General features: G+C 27.0%; 1 protein-coding gene across 2 annotated transcripts in view; it reads left to right on the plus strand.

Annotated features, from left to right (window-relative positions):
- Window positions 1–12,343, plus strand: part of ERR (estrogen-related receptor) — a 66,734-nt gene extending 54,391 nt beyond the window's left edge. For both annotated transcript variants that reach the window (XM_016069840.4, XM_016069839.3), the window contains exons 3-9: window positions 857–1,109; window positions 3,732–3,848; window positions 4,694–4,798; window positions 6,018–6,179; window positions 8,038–8,122; window positions 9,943–10,136; window positions 11,774–12,343. In XM_016069840.4, coding sequence (XP_015925326.1) covers window positions 857–1,109; window positions 3,732–3,848; window positions 4,694–4,798; window positions 6,018–6,179; window positions 8,038–8,122; window positions 9,943–10,136; window positions 11,774–12,027 — 1,170 coding nt within the window. In that variant the 3' untranslated portion in view covers window positions 12,028–12,343. The remainder of the gene's footprint in view (window positions 1–856; window positions 1,110–3,731; window positions 3,849–4,693; window positions 4,799–6,017; window positions 6,180–8,037; window positions 8,123–9,942; window positions 10,137–11,773) is intronic.
- Window positions 12,344–17,833: the final 5,490 nt, after the last annotated feature.

Here is a 17,833-nt window from a genome sequence, read left to right on the forward strand (position 1 = left end):
TAGTTTAAAGACGGCCCTGATTACAAAGTAGACCTAAAATATAATTGATTTTTTTTGTGAAGAAATTTGTTTTCAAACCTTGTTGATTTTGATTGGTGTAAAATTATAAATCTGAATATACCAACCATTTAAACATCTACTTTCATGAGTAATTTTTCTCTCTCCACCATTTGCTCACACTGCTCCAGACACATACACACATCTAACTTCAATACTTTTTGCTGTGTAGGCTAAATCAAGGAGCAACCTGAATAAAGCAATAATGAAAGTACATAAATGGACTAGTTTCAGTTCTATAAACAAGAACCTTCCTCTGTATCTAAAACATCAAATGATGGTAGTAAAGAGGCAAATTTTGCGCATGTTGATCTCCTTACTTTCTCTACCATCTTTTGTTGTTAAAACACTAAGGAATGTTCTTGTTTATAGAATTGAAACTATAGTATGTCCTTTTATGTACAGTGGAACCTGTAAAAGCGACCACCTGGGTAAAGTGAGCACCTGAGTAAGGTGACCATTTTCTACAAGTTTTATTTAAAGAGTCCTTTTTATAGAGTCTTCATAAAGTGACCACCCCTATATAGTGGCCATTTGACTTGGTCCCGAGGGAGGTCAATTTAGACAGGTTCCACTGTACTTTCATTTGTGCTTTATTTACATTGTTTTTTGCATTAGCCTTCATATATAACTTCATTATTAGTAGAAATTTTTTATATTGTAAATTCTTTATATTTAGATAGGTCTTTGTGCTCATTCTATTTTTAATTTGAATAGTCAGAGGATAAACCTTAAAATTAATTTTGAAAAGAGTTTCAATGTTTCCACTTACATAATTTTTTTCCTATAAAATTTACAGGAAATATACTCCGGAATTGCTGATCAGTCCCCCTCATCTCCAGGAAGCCCAGAAAGTCATCATCAGGATATGTTTTGTTCCAGTACAATGTCCGGTGATGGCATAGGTGCAGTTGTTGTATCGAATTCCGAGGGTAAATCTGGTGACTCTCCGAAACGTTTGTGTTTAGTCTGTGGAGATGTTGCTTCTGGATACCACTACGGTGTTGCATCTTGTGAGGCTTGTAAAGCCTTTTTTAAACGAACTATTCAAGGTAATTCCTCTTCGCAAGAATCATTATGTTTTCTTGACAAACCAATGAAGCTGAAATCTTTCAAAGGCAGGTTTTGCATTTTAAGGTATTTAACTGGGTGAAAATCTGCAATTTCAACAAAAATTTAAATTTTCTTTATTTATTATTTTTTTTTAACTGGCATTAAACAGCCGACCAAATACTGAGTTTACAACTATCTTCAAATCTGTAGCCTTATAATATATTGAACTCAACTCTGAAAATCCTGAGTCCTCAAGCATTGGGACAAAATAGCCTTTGTGGAGAACTTTTGATAGAACTATCCCTTAAATTTTACTTTACATGTCGAGGAATACTATAGTATTGTTACAATTTAAGTAATTTAAAATTAAAAAATGAATCATTGAAATTTTAATTAAAGGGATTAATGAACATCATAGGAGGATCTCCAGGTTTTTCTGATCAGTGCTGAATAAACAAACCATTGAGGGCACGCAGTTCAACTTTTAAAAACAGTTTTACTTTATTTTCACACTGCTCATTGATGAAGCTGCCTCCGGAACATGGTGTTGAATCGTTTTAAAGGGAACTCTAGGATATATCTCTATTTTAGACGAGGAACTTCTTCTTTTTGAAAGAGACGAAATTCAGTTCGTTGAGCTCAGAAAATCGATACTTGAAAATCATTGCTGTTAAAAGCTCGCCAACCATTGGCGACAGGCATACGTGCCAACATGCAAACCTCATCAGGTGGTCTTTAAATTAATTGAATGTGATTTTTATTCCGAAATTGATTTATGAGATTTTAATGTTAGGAATTCTCCATGTTTATTTCTTGTTAAAGAGGTTAATCGCTTTAATATTAGAGCCGGAAGGCAAGCCCCTAGAAGTTATTAAAAACGAGAGCAACATTTCTCTCACACCGTGGTTTCCTTAACTGACGCCAAGGAAGCATGCGGAAAAGAGCAAAGCACTTTTCGGATACAGTTAAGGTGGAAAGAATCAATATAAAAAAATCAAATGATGAATTTAAAATTAGAAGGCTATTTTGGTTAAGCGAACGAAAACTGAAAAAACAATTAAGGAGTAGAATATTGACACTTGTATGATGTAGCAAAATCACAGAAAACCTCACACGATTGCCCTGAAGACAAGGGATTTCTAACCCATGGAGGATATTTAACCACTGAGGATATTTAACATCTGCACTGTGCTCCGTGCAAGCTGGGATCAGAATTTGTATTAAACATTCAATGATAGGGTTCAATTAGGGGTCACCTCCTTGGATGGCGAAAGCTCCATCCCCTCTATTTACCTATATTTAAACTTAAGTTCATTAGCTCACCAAAACCCTTTAAATTTTTGATCTCCGATTTTTATAAATGAAGGTTTTGTAGTTTTTCATATGCTGACGGGCTAAACCGAAATTAAACTTCCGAAAACGATTCAAACGAACTAAGGTGTTTCTTGTTATGCATTGAGTATTTTAGCCTTTTTTGTTTGAATAAATTATATTTTTATGACAAATAAAATTCAATTTCATTAATTAATTTTTGAGTTAGATATTTTTTTTTTCTTCAGAATTTTTTACATTTCAGACTTTTCTTCCCTTTTAAATGCATTTTTAAAGAACAATAATTTTCAAAAAATTTCCTTCTGCTTATTTTCACTACAGAAAAAAAGTAATAGAATTAATTGAAATTCTTTATGTAGCTTTTGTATAATCTGTCAGATACCTATAGAAAAAGAAGTTTAGTATATAATGATTTTTTGTTTGGTATTTCATGTTGTAAGAATATGACAACTAAAAAATTGATAGTAAAACTTATTTCACTAGTTTAAAAAAAATCAGGGAAATTTGATAAAAAAAATCTAAAGTAAAATGCTCTTTTTTTTCTGAGTGTTTGTGGTCACCCTGTTATGATACAGTATAAATATAGTTTATTGAAATAACTCATTTTCTAATATTTTTTCCAAAAAAAAAAAAAAAAAATGCTTTTGTAATTTTTAAAAAAAGGTTTATTTTCAATTAAAACAAGCTTAAATGCTTTATATACAAAAGTAATACACTACTAAATTGATAATAAAGTGTATGCAACTAGTTTTAAAAAATCTGGAAAATTTGATAACATAAAACTGGAAAAAGTTAGGTGCCTTTTTTTTTTGAGGGGGGGGGATGTTTGTGGTCACCCTGTTGTTAGCAATATAAATATAGTTTAGTTAAGTAACTTATTTTCGCATTTAAAACAGATATAATATACATTTACAGAAATATACTTATTTTTATATATGTAACTTGTGTGACAAAGGAATAGTTCAGTGAATTTTAATTTTTATTTCAATATAATAAATGACACACACAAAAATATATATTTTTTCTTAATTGAATCAAACTAGTGACTATAATTTTCATTACTAAATTTAATTGTAAAATTATGTTTGAAAAAGCTACTAAAGTAATCTAAGCAGGGAAGAGTTACACTGTATTAGATATATGAACAATGTTTAGCAAATTCAAACTAAGGTTTGACTTTATGCTTTTATTTTCATTTCTGCAATCAAAAAATTTGAATAATTTTAAGGATAAGATGAATTTAATTCTGCAAAATTTTAGATTCAAAAAAGTGTTGTTTGTCTTTTCAGGTAATATTGAATACACATGTCCAGCTTCAAACGATTGTGAAATCAATAAAAGAAGAAGAAAAGCTTGTCAAGCATGTAGATTTCAGAAATGCTTGAAAATGGGCATGCTGAAAGAAGGTGATTTTTTTTCCAGTTGTTCGTTTCTTTTTGTCTTTATTTTCCTGTTGTTACACATTTGTGTCAGGGGTACATCACTTGTAACCTGAGGCTAAAATAATCTTAACTATTAGATACATTGATGTTTTTTTAAATTTATTTAAACAAATGGTTGAAATTATTCTTAAAAATAACTAAGAGTCTATCTTGTGACAATTTTAATTTTACTTATTGTAATTTTATTAGTTTACTTATCAATTCTTATGATAAATTTATAATTTTTTTTTTTTTTTACTCCAAGGAATAGTTTAGCTATTATTAATTCATATAAATACAGTATGTACTGCTGTAACCTTCCAGAGCTTAAGCTTTTATTCTATTTAGAAAAAAATATTGTGCAGCTGTTGTATACTCTCAACACCATTATTTTCTTAATAATAAAAAAAACGCTATAACAATTTTTATATCTTAAACTCATTAATTTGCTGTGTGGGGTCAGCATTTGTTTTCACTTATTAATAATAGTACTGTGGCATAAACTTATTTCTGAAAACATGCTAGGAGAACCGAAGATAAAAAGACTGATTTTAATATATTATGTAGTTGTTTTTTTCCAAGTACTAACAAAATTAAAAAAGGTTTTTTGCTTTCTTAAATTGCAACCAAATCGAAGGTAAATGATTTATATTCTACAAATAAATCGTCTGAACACGGATAGTTGGGAGTATAGTATAGATGCTGCTACTATTATGTTTTATTGAGTAATGTTATTATCTGATAGCCAGTTGCGATTTTTTTTAATATCAATGTTGTGAATTATGGTTTGAGTGCTATTGTGATGAGTAATGTACTGAAAATGTATTTAGGTGTAAGACTAGACAGAGTACGTGGTGGTAGGCAGAAGTACAGAAGATGTCAAGAAAGCCCTTACCAAGTTCATGCAATTACATGTAAAAAACCATCATTAGAAGGTATTTAACAATTTCTTTTATGTAATTAATATTGATTACCATTAAAATTGTTTTCATTTGACATTCATATTCTATTAGCTATATTAAATCATAAGTCATAAATTTCAAAAACTATAAAAATTTATGGGAGATTTTTAAAAAAATGCATTTTAAATGTTGCAATTACTAAAATAATTGTTGAATGCAAATGAAGTAATTAATTAGAAATTAAATAAATTTAGCCTTTATCTGAATCTACTGCAGTATGGAACCGATTATCCGGAACGATCGGTACCATCGCTATTCCGGATAACTAATTTTTCCACTTTTCTGAATCACTACAAAAAGCCGTTTTTTTTATTGCTAAACACAATTTAAAAAAATATATATATTTGGAAATAATCTTAAAAAGAAGAAAAAACGATGAAGTAATACACTAATGATTATTTCCAAAATGATGGTAAGGTAAACTTTTTTCAAAAACGAAAGCAAAATCTTATGAGGGAAAAAAAATGGCGGGAAAATTTATTGAATTTCATTCCGGTTTTCTGATTTCCGGATAACGGTTTCTATACTGCTTTCCAGTAAACACCTCATTGTCAATTAACTTGTACATTATCTATCGAATGCTTAATATGTGTTCCCTGTAATAAAATTTATATTTCATAAAATAAATCGAAATTTATAAGTACTTGTACTTCCTATCAAAATACAATTCCTTCAAGCTTCTGGTGTATTTTTACATCTCCCAAAAATATATCATGAGAACTATACAATTAAGAGTTGAATCCTTCATTACTCAATAGATAAAGAAAGAGAAGAAATATTGGCATCAATTATGGTGGTTTAGCATTTTGTTTTCTTCCAGTTTTTAAACTGAGTATTTTTACCTGAGCTAGTAAAGAGAATGTGTTTACAATATGATTTAAAAAAATGAATGAAAATTTCTTGTTTTTATGTGTGCAATAATAAACGACTTGCGATAATTCAAGGTTATTTGATCAGAATAAAAAAAGCATTTATATTGTGAGAGGGGCTCATAAATATTATAAAAAAGAAATAACATAAAAATTTTAAATATACAATTAGTTTTACTTATCTTAATGAATTACTATGTTTTATAAATAACTAATAATTGCCTATAAAATATTTTATATTTTGTTAGTTAGCTAAGAAAATTCTATAGTATAAAAATTAAATTGCTGTTGCATCCTTTTATTCAAAAAATTTTCGATTTCAGATAATAAAATTATTTCTGCTCTTCTCAATTGTGAACCAGAGCCTCTTCAAGCACAACCAAATCCTGCTCTTCCAGAATCACATTTTAAAACTGTCAGTACTCTGAGTGATTTAGTCGATCGAGAACTTGTTGCGACGATTGGTTGGGCAAAGCAGATCCCAGGTAAGATAGCTTGGTTCATAATTTTTATAAATACCTTTTTATTTAAAAATGCCCCTTTAAATGTTTATTTTCTCATAATTTTAAGTTTAAAATGTTGTAAAAAAAAGCTTTTAAGTTTTTCATTATTTTATCCCTGATTTTTTTTAAAGAATTTTTACACAGAGATTGTCTTTTAGCTTGTCTTTAATAATTTTTTCAGAAGCTTTAACCTTTTCTGTTATTTTGATAATGAGTGAGATTTATTTTGTGAAATATAGACATAAAATATTATAAAAAGGTCATTTAAAAATTGAGGATCAAATTCATTTAATACATAATATTACATATTTTGATTAATTTTAAGGGTGTTAAGTTAGTGCCCTTTCAAAACTCAAAGTTTTTATTCCTAGGCAGAACTGCTACTCCTCTTGTTGGATAGGCTGCCATCAGCAATTTTATTCTTTCTTTCTTTCTATGTTAAAATGTGTTAGCAGATTTAATGAACATGGATGATATAAATGTATTCTTAATGAAATAGCTTTAATTGTACTGTACTGTTTATCAACAGTTTAAAAATTCAAAACAAGCCAGTGATAAATAAAAAGAGAAAATTTTTCTTCACGCCAACCCCAATAGTGGTTGGTATGAAAGGAAGATGCAAACCCAAGAACCGCTCCTGCTGTCTCCCTAAATGTGTTTTTTTTTTTTTTTTCACCTTCCTTTTTACTACTCAGTGACCGCACCAAACGTTAAGGGACTGGTTTATAGTACAGTAGAGAACCGATTATCCGGAACGATCGGGACCATCGCTATTCCGGATAACTGATTTTTTCGGTTTTCTGAATCGCTACAAAAAGCCGTTTTTTTATTTTTTTTATTGTTAAACCCAACTAAAAAAAAAAAAACATTTTTTTTTTGGAAATAATCTTAAAAAGAAGAAAAAAGTAATACACTAATGATTATTTCCAAAATGATGGTAAGGTAAACTTCTTTCAAAAAAGAAAGAAAACTCCTAAAATCTTATGAGGAAAAAAAAAAATTTTTTTTTTAGAAAATGGCGGGAAAATTTATCGAATTTTGTTCCGGTTTTTCGGTTTTCTGATTTCCGGATAACGGGTTCTGTACTGTATATCCATGGAAACTAGCCTTCTCCTATCTATATTCTTTGTTCTATGTATCTTATGCTTTAATTGCATCTTGAGTTATAAAATTAAATTTTTAACAATCTCTTTTTATTCTTTAAAATAATGTTGAATAGGAAGTGAATGAGAGAAATATCTATTGTATATTTATAAAAAATTCAGCTTTTGTGTATTAAATAGGCAGGCTTTGTTAAAGACAATTTGCAGGTATCTAGGTCTAAAAAATTTGTTTTAACTCCATGTAGTTGAAAATAAGATCTTATCAGTTTAAAAGGTGATATTTGATTTTATGAAGTTTTAACAATTACATATTATTAATTACCGTTCAAAATTAGTATAACTGTTACAAATTTAGTTTTCTTATAAAATAAATAATGAAACTAACATTAACTTAAGTAACAAAACAATTTTAATAGTTTAAATTTTTTTTTATATCATTAGAGCTTGAGACAAGCTCTCAAAAAACTATGGAGTCGGACATTTCATCTACCTGTTTTGTTCATAATGTACTTGCTGCATCATCTTAGAAGCTTGATAAAACTTTTAAATAATTTTAATATTGTTTTTACATTTCTTTCAACCTCTTTCAATTTCTATTGATTCATTTAAATTTGGATCCATGATTTGATTTATAATATGTTCAAAAATTCTACTAGAACTGAATTTCTTAACTTGCTTTACAATTTTTTATACAACTCTTATTTTTTTAATTGAACTTAAAACTGTTCAAATTTAAGGTTTTACGGAACTAATGCTGAATGATCAGATGAAGCTCTTACAAACCACATGGGCAGAAATACTGTCATTATCTCTTGCTTACAGGTAAATTTAAACAATTTAATTGGTATATATTTTTAATATACTGTTAGTTTATATAATTTATTAGTCTAGATTTTAAAATAAAAGTAAATTAGATGGATTTTTTAGTTTATTAGAAACTAAATTATTTAACATTGTTTTTTATTTTCATTTCTAAACAAATATTTACTTTACAATTGCTTTTAATTACTTTGCTATTTTTTGAAAAATCAATTTGACAGATTTAATGAATTATAAGCTATTATTTATTATGGAAATTGAGTAAGTAAAAAGCAGCATGATGCCCATAATTGGATCACAGTATTATAGTTTAAAATAGTCACTGTGTTCACATAAATAAATATTTTGGTATTTTAGAATAGGCCTAAGGTTTCAGGAGAAAAACTTATATTTTAACTAAACATAAATTTATGCAAATATTAATTTTCAAATTTAAAACTGTAAAGTAACAGTAAATATACTATATGAAGTATAACATTTAGGTCTTCTAGAATCTTCATGAAAAATAACTTAATGCTAAATTTATAAAACTTATCCGAAGATTGAGTGGAAAATTAAAAATGGTTCATGATAGTTAGGGTTTTAGTTGACTCAAATGTGTTATTTTTTTGAATTTGAAAGCTGAAACTTTTTCTTTATGTATGCTTTGGAAAAATACTAAACTGTACATTTTTGACCTAAATATTTATCCTTAGTGACAACTTCTTATTGACTTATAATTTCGTAAAAATTGATTTTCCAATGTACTTAGATGATCTTGTTAAAGTTTGAGTTCATATCAAATTCTTTTACTGTAAAAATAGCTCTTTATAAAATATTGTATCTTGTATACAGTTTCTTCAAAATATTATTAAACAGAAGATTTTTTAAAATTCTACCTTTAAAAAACAGAACTGACCAAATCACTAATTTTTGCTTCCTTTGCAATAAATGAGAAAAATGTTTTATAATAATGTTAATTTATTTTATTTATTTTTTTGAAAAGAAAAAATCATTTTTGCTTTAGTACAGTCAAAATTTATTCACAAAATATTATACAGAACCCTTTCCGACCCCCCCCCCCAATTAAATACTTATTTTAGAGCCATTAAAATAGAGACTTTTCATAATTTTCTCTCTCTATTTTTTTTTTTTTTTAAATTTTAATTTATGGGAAGAAAAAAAAAAAAAGAACTTTTTCTGCACAAACATGTATAATTTTATAAGCAATTTCATGTTGATGTAACTGCACAGTAGCAAATAGCTATTTAATTATAATTTATTTAAATATAATAAATTAATGTTCCATCTTAAATAAAGTCAGATATGGTAACAAGCATTAAAATGGATTTTAAATTGGAAAAGTTTTATTCCAACGATTCCAAAGTCACATGTAACACTGCATGACTATGTTTACTTACATTGTGTAGATAGCACTGCAAAGTGAAAAAAAACTCTGTTTTTCTCCTTTTTTCTTTATTAAAAAAATAATAGTAGGTATTATTTACCCTTTTACAATACCAAATGGAAATGATATCATCAAATGGAACAAGTTATTAAAAAAAAGTCTGAAATGAAAAAAATTATTTTAACTTATAGTGGTTAAGTTTCTAGAATGCATCAATATTTATAATAACTACTTATGTCTTAGTTATACTGAAATGCATTAATATTAAAAACTACTCTCAATATTCTGATGATTAAAAATATGCAATGTTTTTAAATATTATTTTCTGTACAATTTGAAAATATTCCAATTTTTAAATGCTGCATGCTGAAATAGAATTTATTCCAATAATTTTATTCTCAATGGAAACTCACTTTTATCATTCCTATGAATTTAGATCCTACCAGTCAGCAAGTTTACCACCAAAGTTGATTTTTACATCAGATTTTACAATGGATGAACAACAAGCATCCGACTGCCAAGCTGTTGAGTTATTTTCTCGATGTATACGACTAGTCAAAAGGTTGGATGTTCTAAATATAGCAAAAGAAGAATATCTAGCATTAAAAGCTCTTCTACTGACAAATGCTGGTGAGAAATTTATATTTTCCATTGTTTTTTTACTTACTCTCTTTTTTATGCATACATTAATCATTATTATACTAATCGCTATCATATTCATCATGAACATAACATTCAAATATCAAGGTCAGGGTTTTGCAAAAGTTGGGTCTAGTTCAAAAATCTATTTTAAATGCATAAAAAAATTACATTTTAGTATTTTTAATCAATTTTCTGTGCAATTGAACCAAATTGATCTTTGAAATTATCAAATTATTGTTTTATAAATTCAACTTTAACTTTTTATAAAACATTATAGAAAGTAAAACAAATTTCAATTACCTGATTTTTCCAATAAAATTTAATTAAAATGAACTAAATGTGTAGAAAATAGAATACATAATAAAAACCAAACTTATTGCTAAATTAGGTTACATTATTATCTTTAAAACAAATCTATAAGTTTAGAGGTAAAGGACACTATGTCAGCACTTTCTGTGATTAGTTTAATGAAATTGAAAAAAATCTGAAATCAGCTCCCCTCAAAAATTACATATTTATGTAATGGTGTCCTTTACATCTGACGTTAACAAATAATGTGTAATATGCATATGCATTACACTTATTGCATTTTTTTTTATTATTATTATTCTAAACCCTTCAGGGTTTGTTTAAATGCATCAAAAGATATATATTATATGTATCCAATATTTCAAACCAATTTTTTTACTATTTTTCTTATAGGATTACCTGTACATTATCATCTACTGCACTTTTTTCAAAAATAAATAACTAAGTAATAATCTATGTTTAAAGATAAAGTTTAGAATGTTGAAACCATAATTTAACTGAATACCTTAATTTAGAATATCAGTTGAAATCTGAAACATCTCATGTAATTATTCACTGTAGTCTATAAGAATATTTTCTAAATTTTAATTAGTTGTGATAGTGCTGAAAAAAGGACTTGAAAGTTTAAAAAAAGGAGAAAAAAAATTCTCCTTGTATTTATATATTTCAACAAAAAGAAATGAGTTGACTTTCTAATATTTTTAATATAATTAAATTATCATGACACCTAAGATTAAGTTTATATTTTACATTCTTATGAGGTACTGTATAAGAACCTCGTAAAAAGGAAATTATTATTCAATTTCTATAAAGAGTAGCAACATCAATTAATTAAACAACCCGTAGCTTTTTTTCCGTAGATTATTTCTAATATGAATTTTTTTAAAAAAAAAAAAATAGGATTTGATCCAAGCAAAAAGTGGCCTATCAATAACGATCACTGACTCATTATTTTTGTAGAAAAAGTGGCTAAGTTATGAGTCTACCGACCACTGTCTACTAACTGAAAATTAAAATCGATAGACTCCGGTAGATAATTTTATATAATTTGCCATATGAATCCAGGATCAACAATCGATATGGGTCTCAGGCTCATTATTTTTGAGGAAAAAGTGGCTACTAAGTTTTAAGAGTCCACCAACCACTGTCTACTAACTGAAAATTAGATTTAATTAAAATTTTCAGGCTTGAATGTATCGGTTTCTAAAACTAAGAATTTTTTTCTGAATTTGTGACATTTCTCTTTAACAATGCTTTTCCGTAACATATTTTTGTCAGTAATGTTTTGCTTAAAATACAAATTTTTTTTAAAACAGATATTCAGCTTGAAGATCCTTCCTCAGTGTACAAACTTCGTGATACAATTCTCTCTGGACTTCAGGACTGTGTTATAGCTTTCCGTACCACCAGCTCTATGCAGCATTTAAGTCAGTTGATGCTGTGCCTACCTCTTCTGCGGCAGCTCGATGCTGAGGTGCGTCTATTTTGGAGTAAAGTACGGAAAGAAGGGAAAGTCCCTATGAACAAGTTATTTGTTGAGATGCTGGAATCTAATGTCCCCCTGTGGTAGATGATATGATTTTATATAATTTGCCATATGAATCCAGGATCAACAACAAAGAGGTCTGTTGCTCCAAAATGTTATGAAGTAGCAAACAACATGGAATGTGATCAAATCTCATTACAATCAAAGCTTCACAAATTAAATGTTCGGAAGTGGAAGGGATTTCTTTTCATTCTTTAAACCTAAGACTGTAAATTTTGATGACAATATGGCTTTTACAAATTCGAAATTTATTTTGAACTATGAATTTCTTAAATGTTTGCCATGCTTTTTGTGAATATTTAAAATCAAATTTGATTAAAAAAATGAAATAATAAAAAAATAGAACTTTTTCTTTGACTGAGGCTGCATACCTGATAGTATTCTGGTGCTAGATTTGGTTTATGTAATAAGATTTTAATTCAAGTACACAATAAGAATATATAATTGCATTTCATTAAAAAACTTTTTATTAATTTATTATTTTTTTTACATTATATTTCATAAATTAAGCAAAGTACTGAATTTGATTATAAGTTGTGAAAATACTTTTTTTTTATAATGATATTTGTCAGTTGTTGAATAATCTTTTATTGACTTAATAGTTCTTGAATCTATTAATCATAAAAATGTATATATTTAAGAAATAATAAATTAATCAAAATTATTTAAATTACTGTAGTAAAGAAATATTTTTTAAATTGTTATTTATGAATGAATTATATTTATAAATTCGGTTATGTTTTTACTATTTGCTTTGAAACGGCTTATTATGAATGAAATATATCTCTAATATGTCTTATTTGAAAGAATTTTGTGCATGTTTGTTTGTGTCTTAGGTTTTGGCAGCTACCTGTATTAGGTGATTTGTATTAATGTTGTATACCAATTAGATAAGTTTAATTTAATAGTAACCTGCCTAATAATCCATGAATTGTTCTTAAGAATAGTGTTTTATAATAATGCTTCAGTTTTATTAGATTTTATCAGTTTTATCTAGCTGGATTTATTGTATTGACCAAAATCCCTTCCACATCATTGGACTAATGTTATTATTTTGTCCTTGTTATGCGTTAAATGTTTCATCTGTAGTTAAATCCATTTTTTTTTTTGGTTAGATTTATTTTGTGATCAAATTTGTTTTGTCCACTTCATTCTGTTTAAAATAGAACCAAGTTAAGAAAAATGCCTTTTCTGTTCTCTTCAAAATTGTGCACAGACCTCACGTAAATACAACCATTGACCATGATGTGAATCATTAATTCATTGTTTAATATATTCACATTGTGTCCGGCCATTTGAAGATGTTTAAAAGCATGGTTTCCATCATTAAAACTGCCACCTCCAAATAAAACTGTAATTGCTGAAGGATTTGCGTTGTTGGTGCTGACAGCTAATTGAAGTATGAGTCATTTTTTAAACTATAAACCTTGCTTGATGTTTTACAACTGCATCAAAGTGTCAAGTTTCTGTAAATATTATAATTTTAATGTTAATATATTTAAAAAATGAAATTCTATGATGTATCTTTGTTTATACAGCAGATGATTCATTTTTCTAAAAGATAATGAAATATTTCTTCCTCTATTTTTTTAAAAATGTCATACATTTGTATGAAGAGTTGTAAATTAAAAATCTGGGCTTGGGTAAAGATGTTTGATTTAAGAAATATGTGAGGCATTTTTCTGTGAAAGATGTTTGGTAAATGCATGATTAAAAATGCTGTTTTAACTATAAATATTTTGAGTAATCCAGAGCCTCAATATAAAGACTCACATTTTAAGCAATAATTTTAAAATGTTCAAAATTCTGTGCAATCAAATGTACTATAACAGTTTTTATAAATTTTTAAAATTATCTTTTTTATTAAGATATCTTAAAGTATTATAATGGTAATGAATACTAAAGTTAGAAAATAAATCTTCATTTTTAATTTCTAGTAATAAACAGAATTATAATATTTTGTGCATGCATTTAAGTTTTCATTTTATCTATTATATTTAAAAATATCTTGTGTTTTATATGACGAATTGCAAAATAAATTTTTTAATTTCAACGAGTCAATTTTAATTTGTTGAGTGTGTTTTTTAATTAAAAGAGCAAACAATTTTTTTATCTGAGTAATGTTTTATAGTATAAAATTTAAACATAATTTGAGGGTCTAATTATACATGTGTTATTTTTAGCTGAGTAAAAATATTTGTCTTTTTTATTAAAATACATAAACACAGTAATTTTGGAAAGAAATGTTTACTAAATAGGTTTGAATATCTATGCTAGGATAATAAAATAATGATTAATCATCAGTAACATAGGTATGCCTAAAAGACTTATATCCACTTGTTTGTTAGTATAACATTATTAAATTTTACTGAAAATCACTGAGCCACTCGTTGTCTTCTCTTATCACATTCAGTAAAATCCAAACAGGGCGTTAAGGCCCTTCATTCATATTATTTTAGTGTATTTCATATTTTCTCCTTGAAAAAAATTTAAGTTTACTAAACACAGTCAAAATAAAGTTCTTCCATTTTGATTGCATAATAACTTAGTAATATTAATAATCTTGTAAATTTTTATTTGATATTAAATCTCTATTATTGCTGTCTTTTGCAATGCGACCTAAAATGCCTTTATAAATTGTAAAAATTAACATTTTTAAAGAGATGCCTTTGAGTTTATTTGAGAATAAAATAACTTCATGTGAAGACTAAGTACATGATTTAAATGTTTCGTATGTTAAATTGACATCATAATTTGTTAGCTTAGATTCAAGCAGTTTTTTTTTTCTTCATTAAATTACAAAGTTTTCTTTGCATTCATTAAAATATCCATTGATCAACCACTTAATTGCTAATTCAAAGTATAATGAAATGTACACACTGAAATCTGCATATTTTTATTCTTTTTTTATTTTTATTTATAGATAAAAAAAATTTTCATAATAAAAAAACTCTTTGCAAGTGTGTTACTCTTCTTTCAGAAATTACTGTTGCTGTATTGTAAATTATCTGTCTTAATCTGTTAATTTTATGATTATCGGAAATCATAATTATCATAGGACTAACTTATACTATTAAGTAAAATACAAATTGCATTGAGAGTGGCCTTGAGGTAAGAAATGAAATATTGTATGATGCAGAAATATGAATTTCAAAATCTTACCCAATCATTGTGTAACATTTTTTAATCTTCAACTTTTGTAATATACTGAATATCTTATATTTATTGTGCTGTTTTATGCTATTAAAATCATATGTAAAAATGGTGTAATTAAACAAATACTGTTACTGACATTTGTTATATTGTAGTAAAACTCCTTACTTTATATATTTTTTCTTTTAATGAGAATTTTTTAAATTTATTAATTTCACTTTTAAAGGTTTTTGTTGCAATCCTTTTTCATTACAATAAAGTGTTTTATAAAAAAGACAGCATTTTTAACATATACTTATGAACTCACAGCTCTTTATAATTTCTTTTGGTCAAACAATCTAAAAGTTGATTTATGGCCGTAATTTATTGTTTTTGGAAACATCAAATAATTTTTTTCTAGGTAATCATATATGTGTCATTTTAAAAGTTTTCAACTTAGTACCTGAAATGCTAACATTGTCCTTTGCATAGACAGTGCTTTAATTTAAGCTGCGAATGTGATTTTTTTTCTTTCTAATTTCTAGAGCAATGTGGTCCCGTCCGTTTGGCATCTAGGTAAAAATGGAATAAAATTGTGTAAAACAGGCTGTATGTGTATAGTTGCTGTGATAATATCACTCATTATCAATGTTTAGTTTGTGTTGTCAGTTGTATAGATTCCTTGAAATTTGCAATAATACTCTAGTATGCTGTTTTGCTATAGTCAATTTCATGATGTAAAACAATATTGGAGATTAAACTGCTTTCTCAGGTGCTTAAAATTTTTATCGAATGCTAAAAATTATGCTATAATATGTAAATATTCTGTATGCTTATTCAAATTTTTAAGATATCCTTTAAAAAAATTTAACAATTAAATTTATTAAAAACAAAGTTTAGAATCACATATGTTAAAATATTAAAAACGTTTCAGCGTTGCAATGGTATGTTTTCATCAGTAGGGGAAATGACTAAAATTGTAATAACAAGGATGATTTAATCAGACACAGGTTACGCTATCCTAGAGATAAATTAAAACCTTCCTTAATGACTGCTTCTAAGCAACGGCAACCACCGAAAAATAACCATATGTTTATGATATGTAATGTCTTACATTGCGAGAAGCTTTTGAGCAACGTGCACTTGTTAGTATGAATTTTGTATTAGTGCTTAGTCAACCTTTTCCAATTCTCCTTTGTAATTCTTATAATTGATTATTATTTAACCTATTTTCTTCCGTCTCACATTCAAGTCACTATTAATAGTTTTTAAGCATTCATAAAATATATTAGTCAACAAGAAATTTGAACATTCAGTTGCACTTACTACAGCTAAGCTGCATATTTCAAAAGTTGTCTGCAGGAATCTTTTTCTATTGAAATTTTTTAGCTTTCATACAGAAGGCATTCATAGTTTTGATAGGACAATTGCACCAACTACAGATATGGTACATCTTTCATGGTTGGTTTGCAGGAATTCTATTATATATTATGAGTGGTATTGATGTGCCTTCAGTTGGCTTTCAATTATGTTTGTAGAAAATACCAGCAGTAGGACAAAAAAAAAGCAATGTATGTACGCACCCGAATTGAGCGATTTCATTTTTTCTTAATGTTCTAGACACTGTAAGAGTTAGCGTCAGAACAAAATCTTTTGTAAGTGAATAACCAAGATATGAATGATAATCACAAACGTGCATTAAAAGACAAAGTCATTGAGGATGGTAGAATATGAATAAACACGTGAAAATTTGCTGCACTATATGGCTGTGTCAAAAATAAAATATAAGATTTTTTTTTTTGTACTGTTTGATTTTTACCCTGCCTTTTAATCTACTGATAAAGATGCACCATTGTTACACTAGAAAGCGTATATGGTTATTTATCAATTTTGCCATTTTAAACTTTGTTTTTAATATTTAATATCACAAAGAATTACTCCCATAATTTTATACTTATAACAAATTAATTTTGCTAGACTTATTGAATAAGATATATGTTTTATTGTTGTATCAATATATGAGCTATTTTTTTCCAATCATAAGTATGACTGTTTGCAAAATGAATTTTAATTTTTGTCTTTGATATTTCAACGCACACTTCTAGATGTATATGTATGTTGTTCATTTTAAGCATAATTATGACTTATGAAGTGATTAATTAATACTCCTGATGATATTGTTTTACATTTTAGTGAAAAAATTGTTGGCTGAAAATGGTTCATACTGTTTTGAGACATGCTAATTTTGTTGATTGACATAAAGTTTTTAAATGGTTTGATGATTTACCCACCGATTATTTCTTTAATATCATCTTCTAATCTAACTTTTATGTGTCTATTGAGCAAAAAAAAATGTTTTGTGGGCTTATAACAGTGAAAAACTTTGGAATGCTTTATGGACTAGAAAAATTGAAAGCGCTGAAAGTAAATGTAACTAAAAAAAAAAAAATTTTTTTTTTTTTAATTTCATCTTCACACCATTTTTTTTTTTTTTAAATTCATAAAAATCAAAATGTTTATTTTAAAGTTCTCTTTTTAATTTAACTCATTCTAAAGAATCGAAAAGCTGTTAACTTGTTAGATGAAAACTAGCTTTAGCAATGCGTGCATAAATATTACTTTGTAAAGTTTCTTTTACTGGTGAACCATCTATAATAAATGTGAATCTAAATGTTATAAGCAAAAATCTAATAAGACA

The sequence above is a fragment of the Parasteatoda tepidariorum genome, chromosome 5 (genome assembly GCF_982258835.1).
Source record: "Parasteatoda tepidariorum strain Cologne lab strain chromosome 5, Ptep-v5.0, whole genome shotgun sequence".
NCBI classification, from domain to species: Eukaryota; Metazoa; Arthropoda; class Arachnida; order Araneae; family Theridiidae; genus Parasteatoda; species Parasteatoda tepidariorum.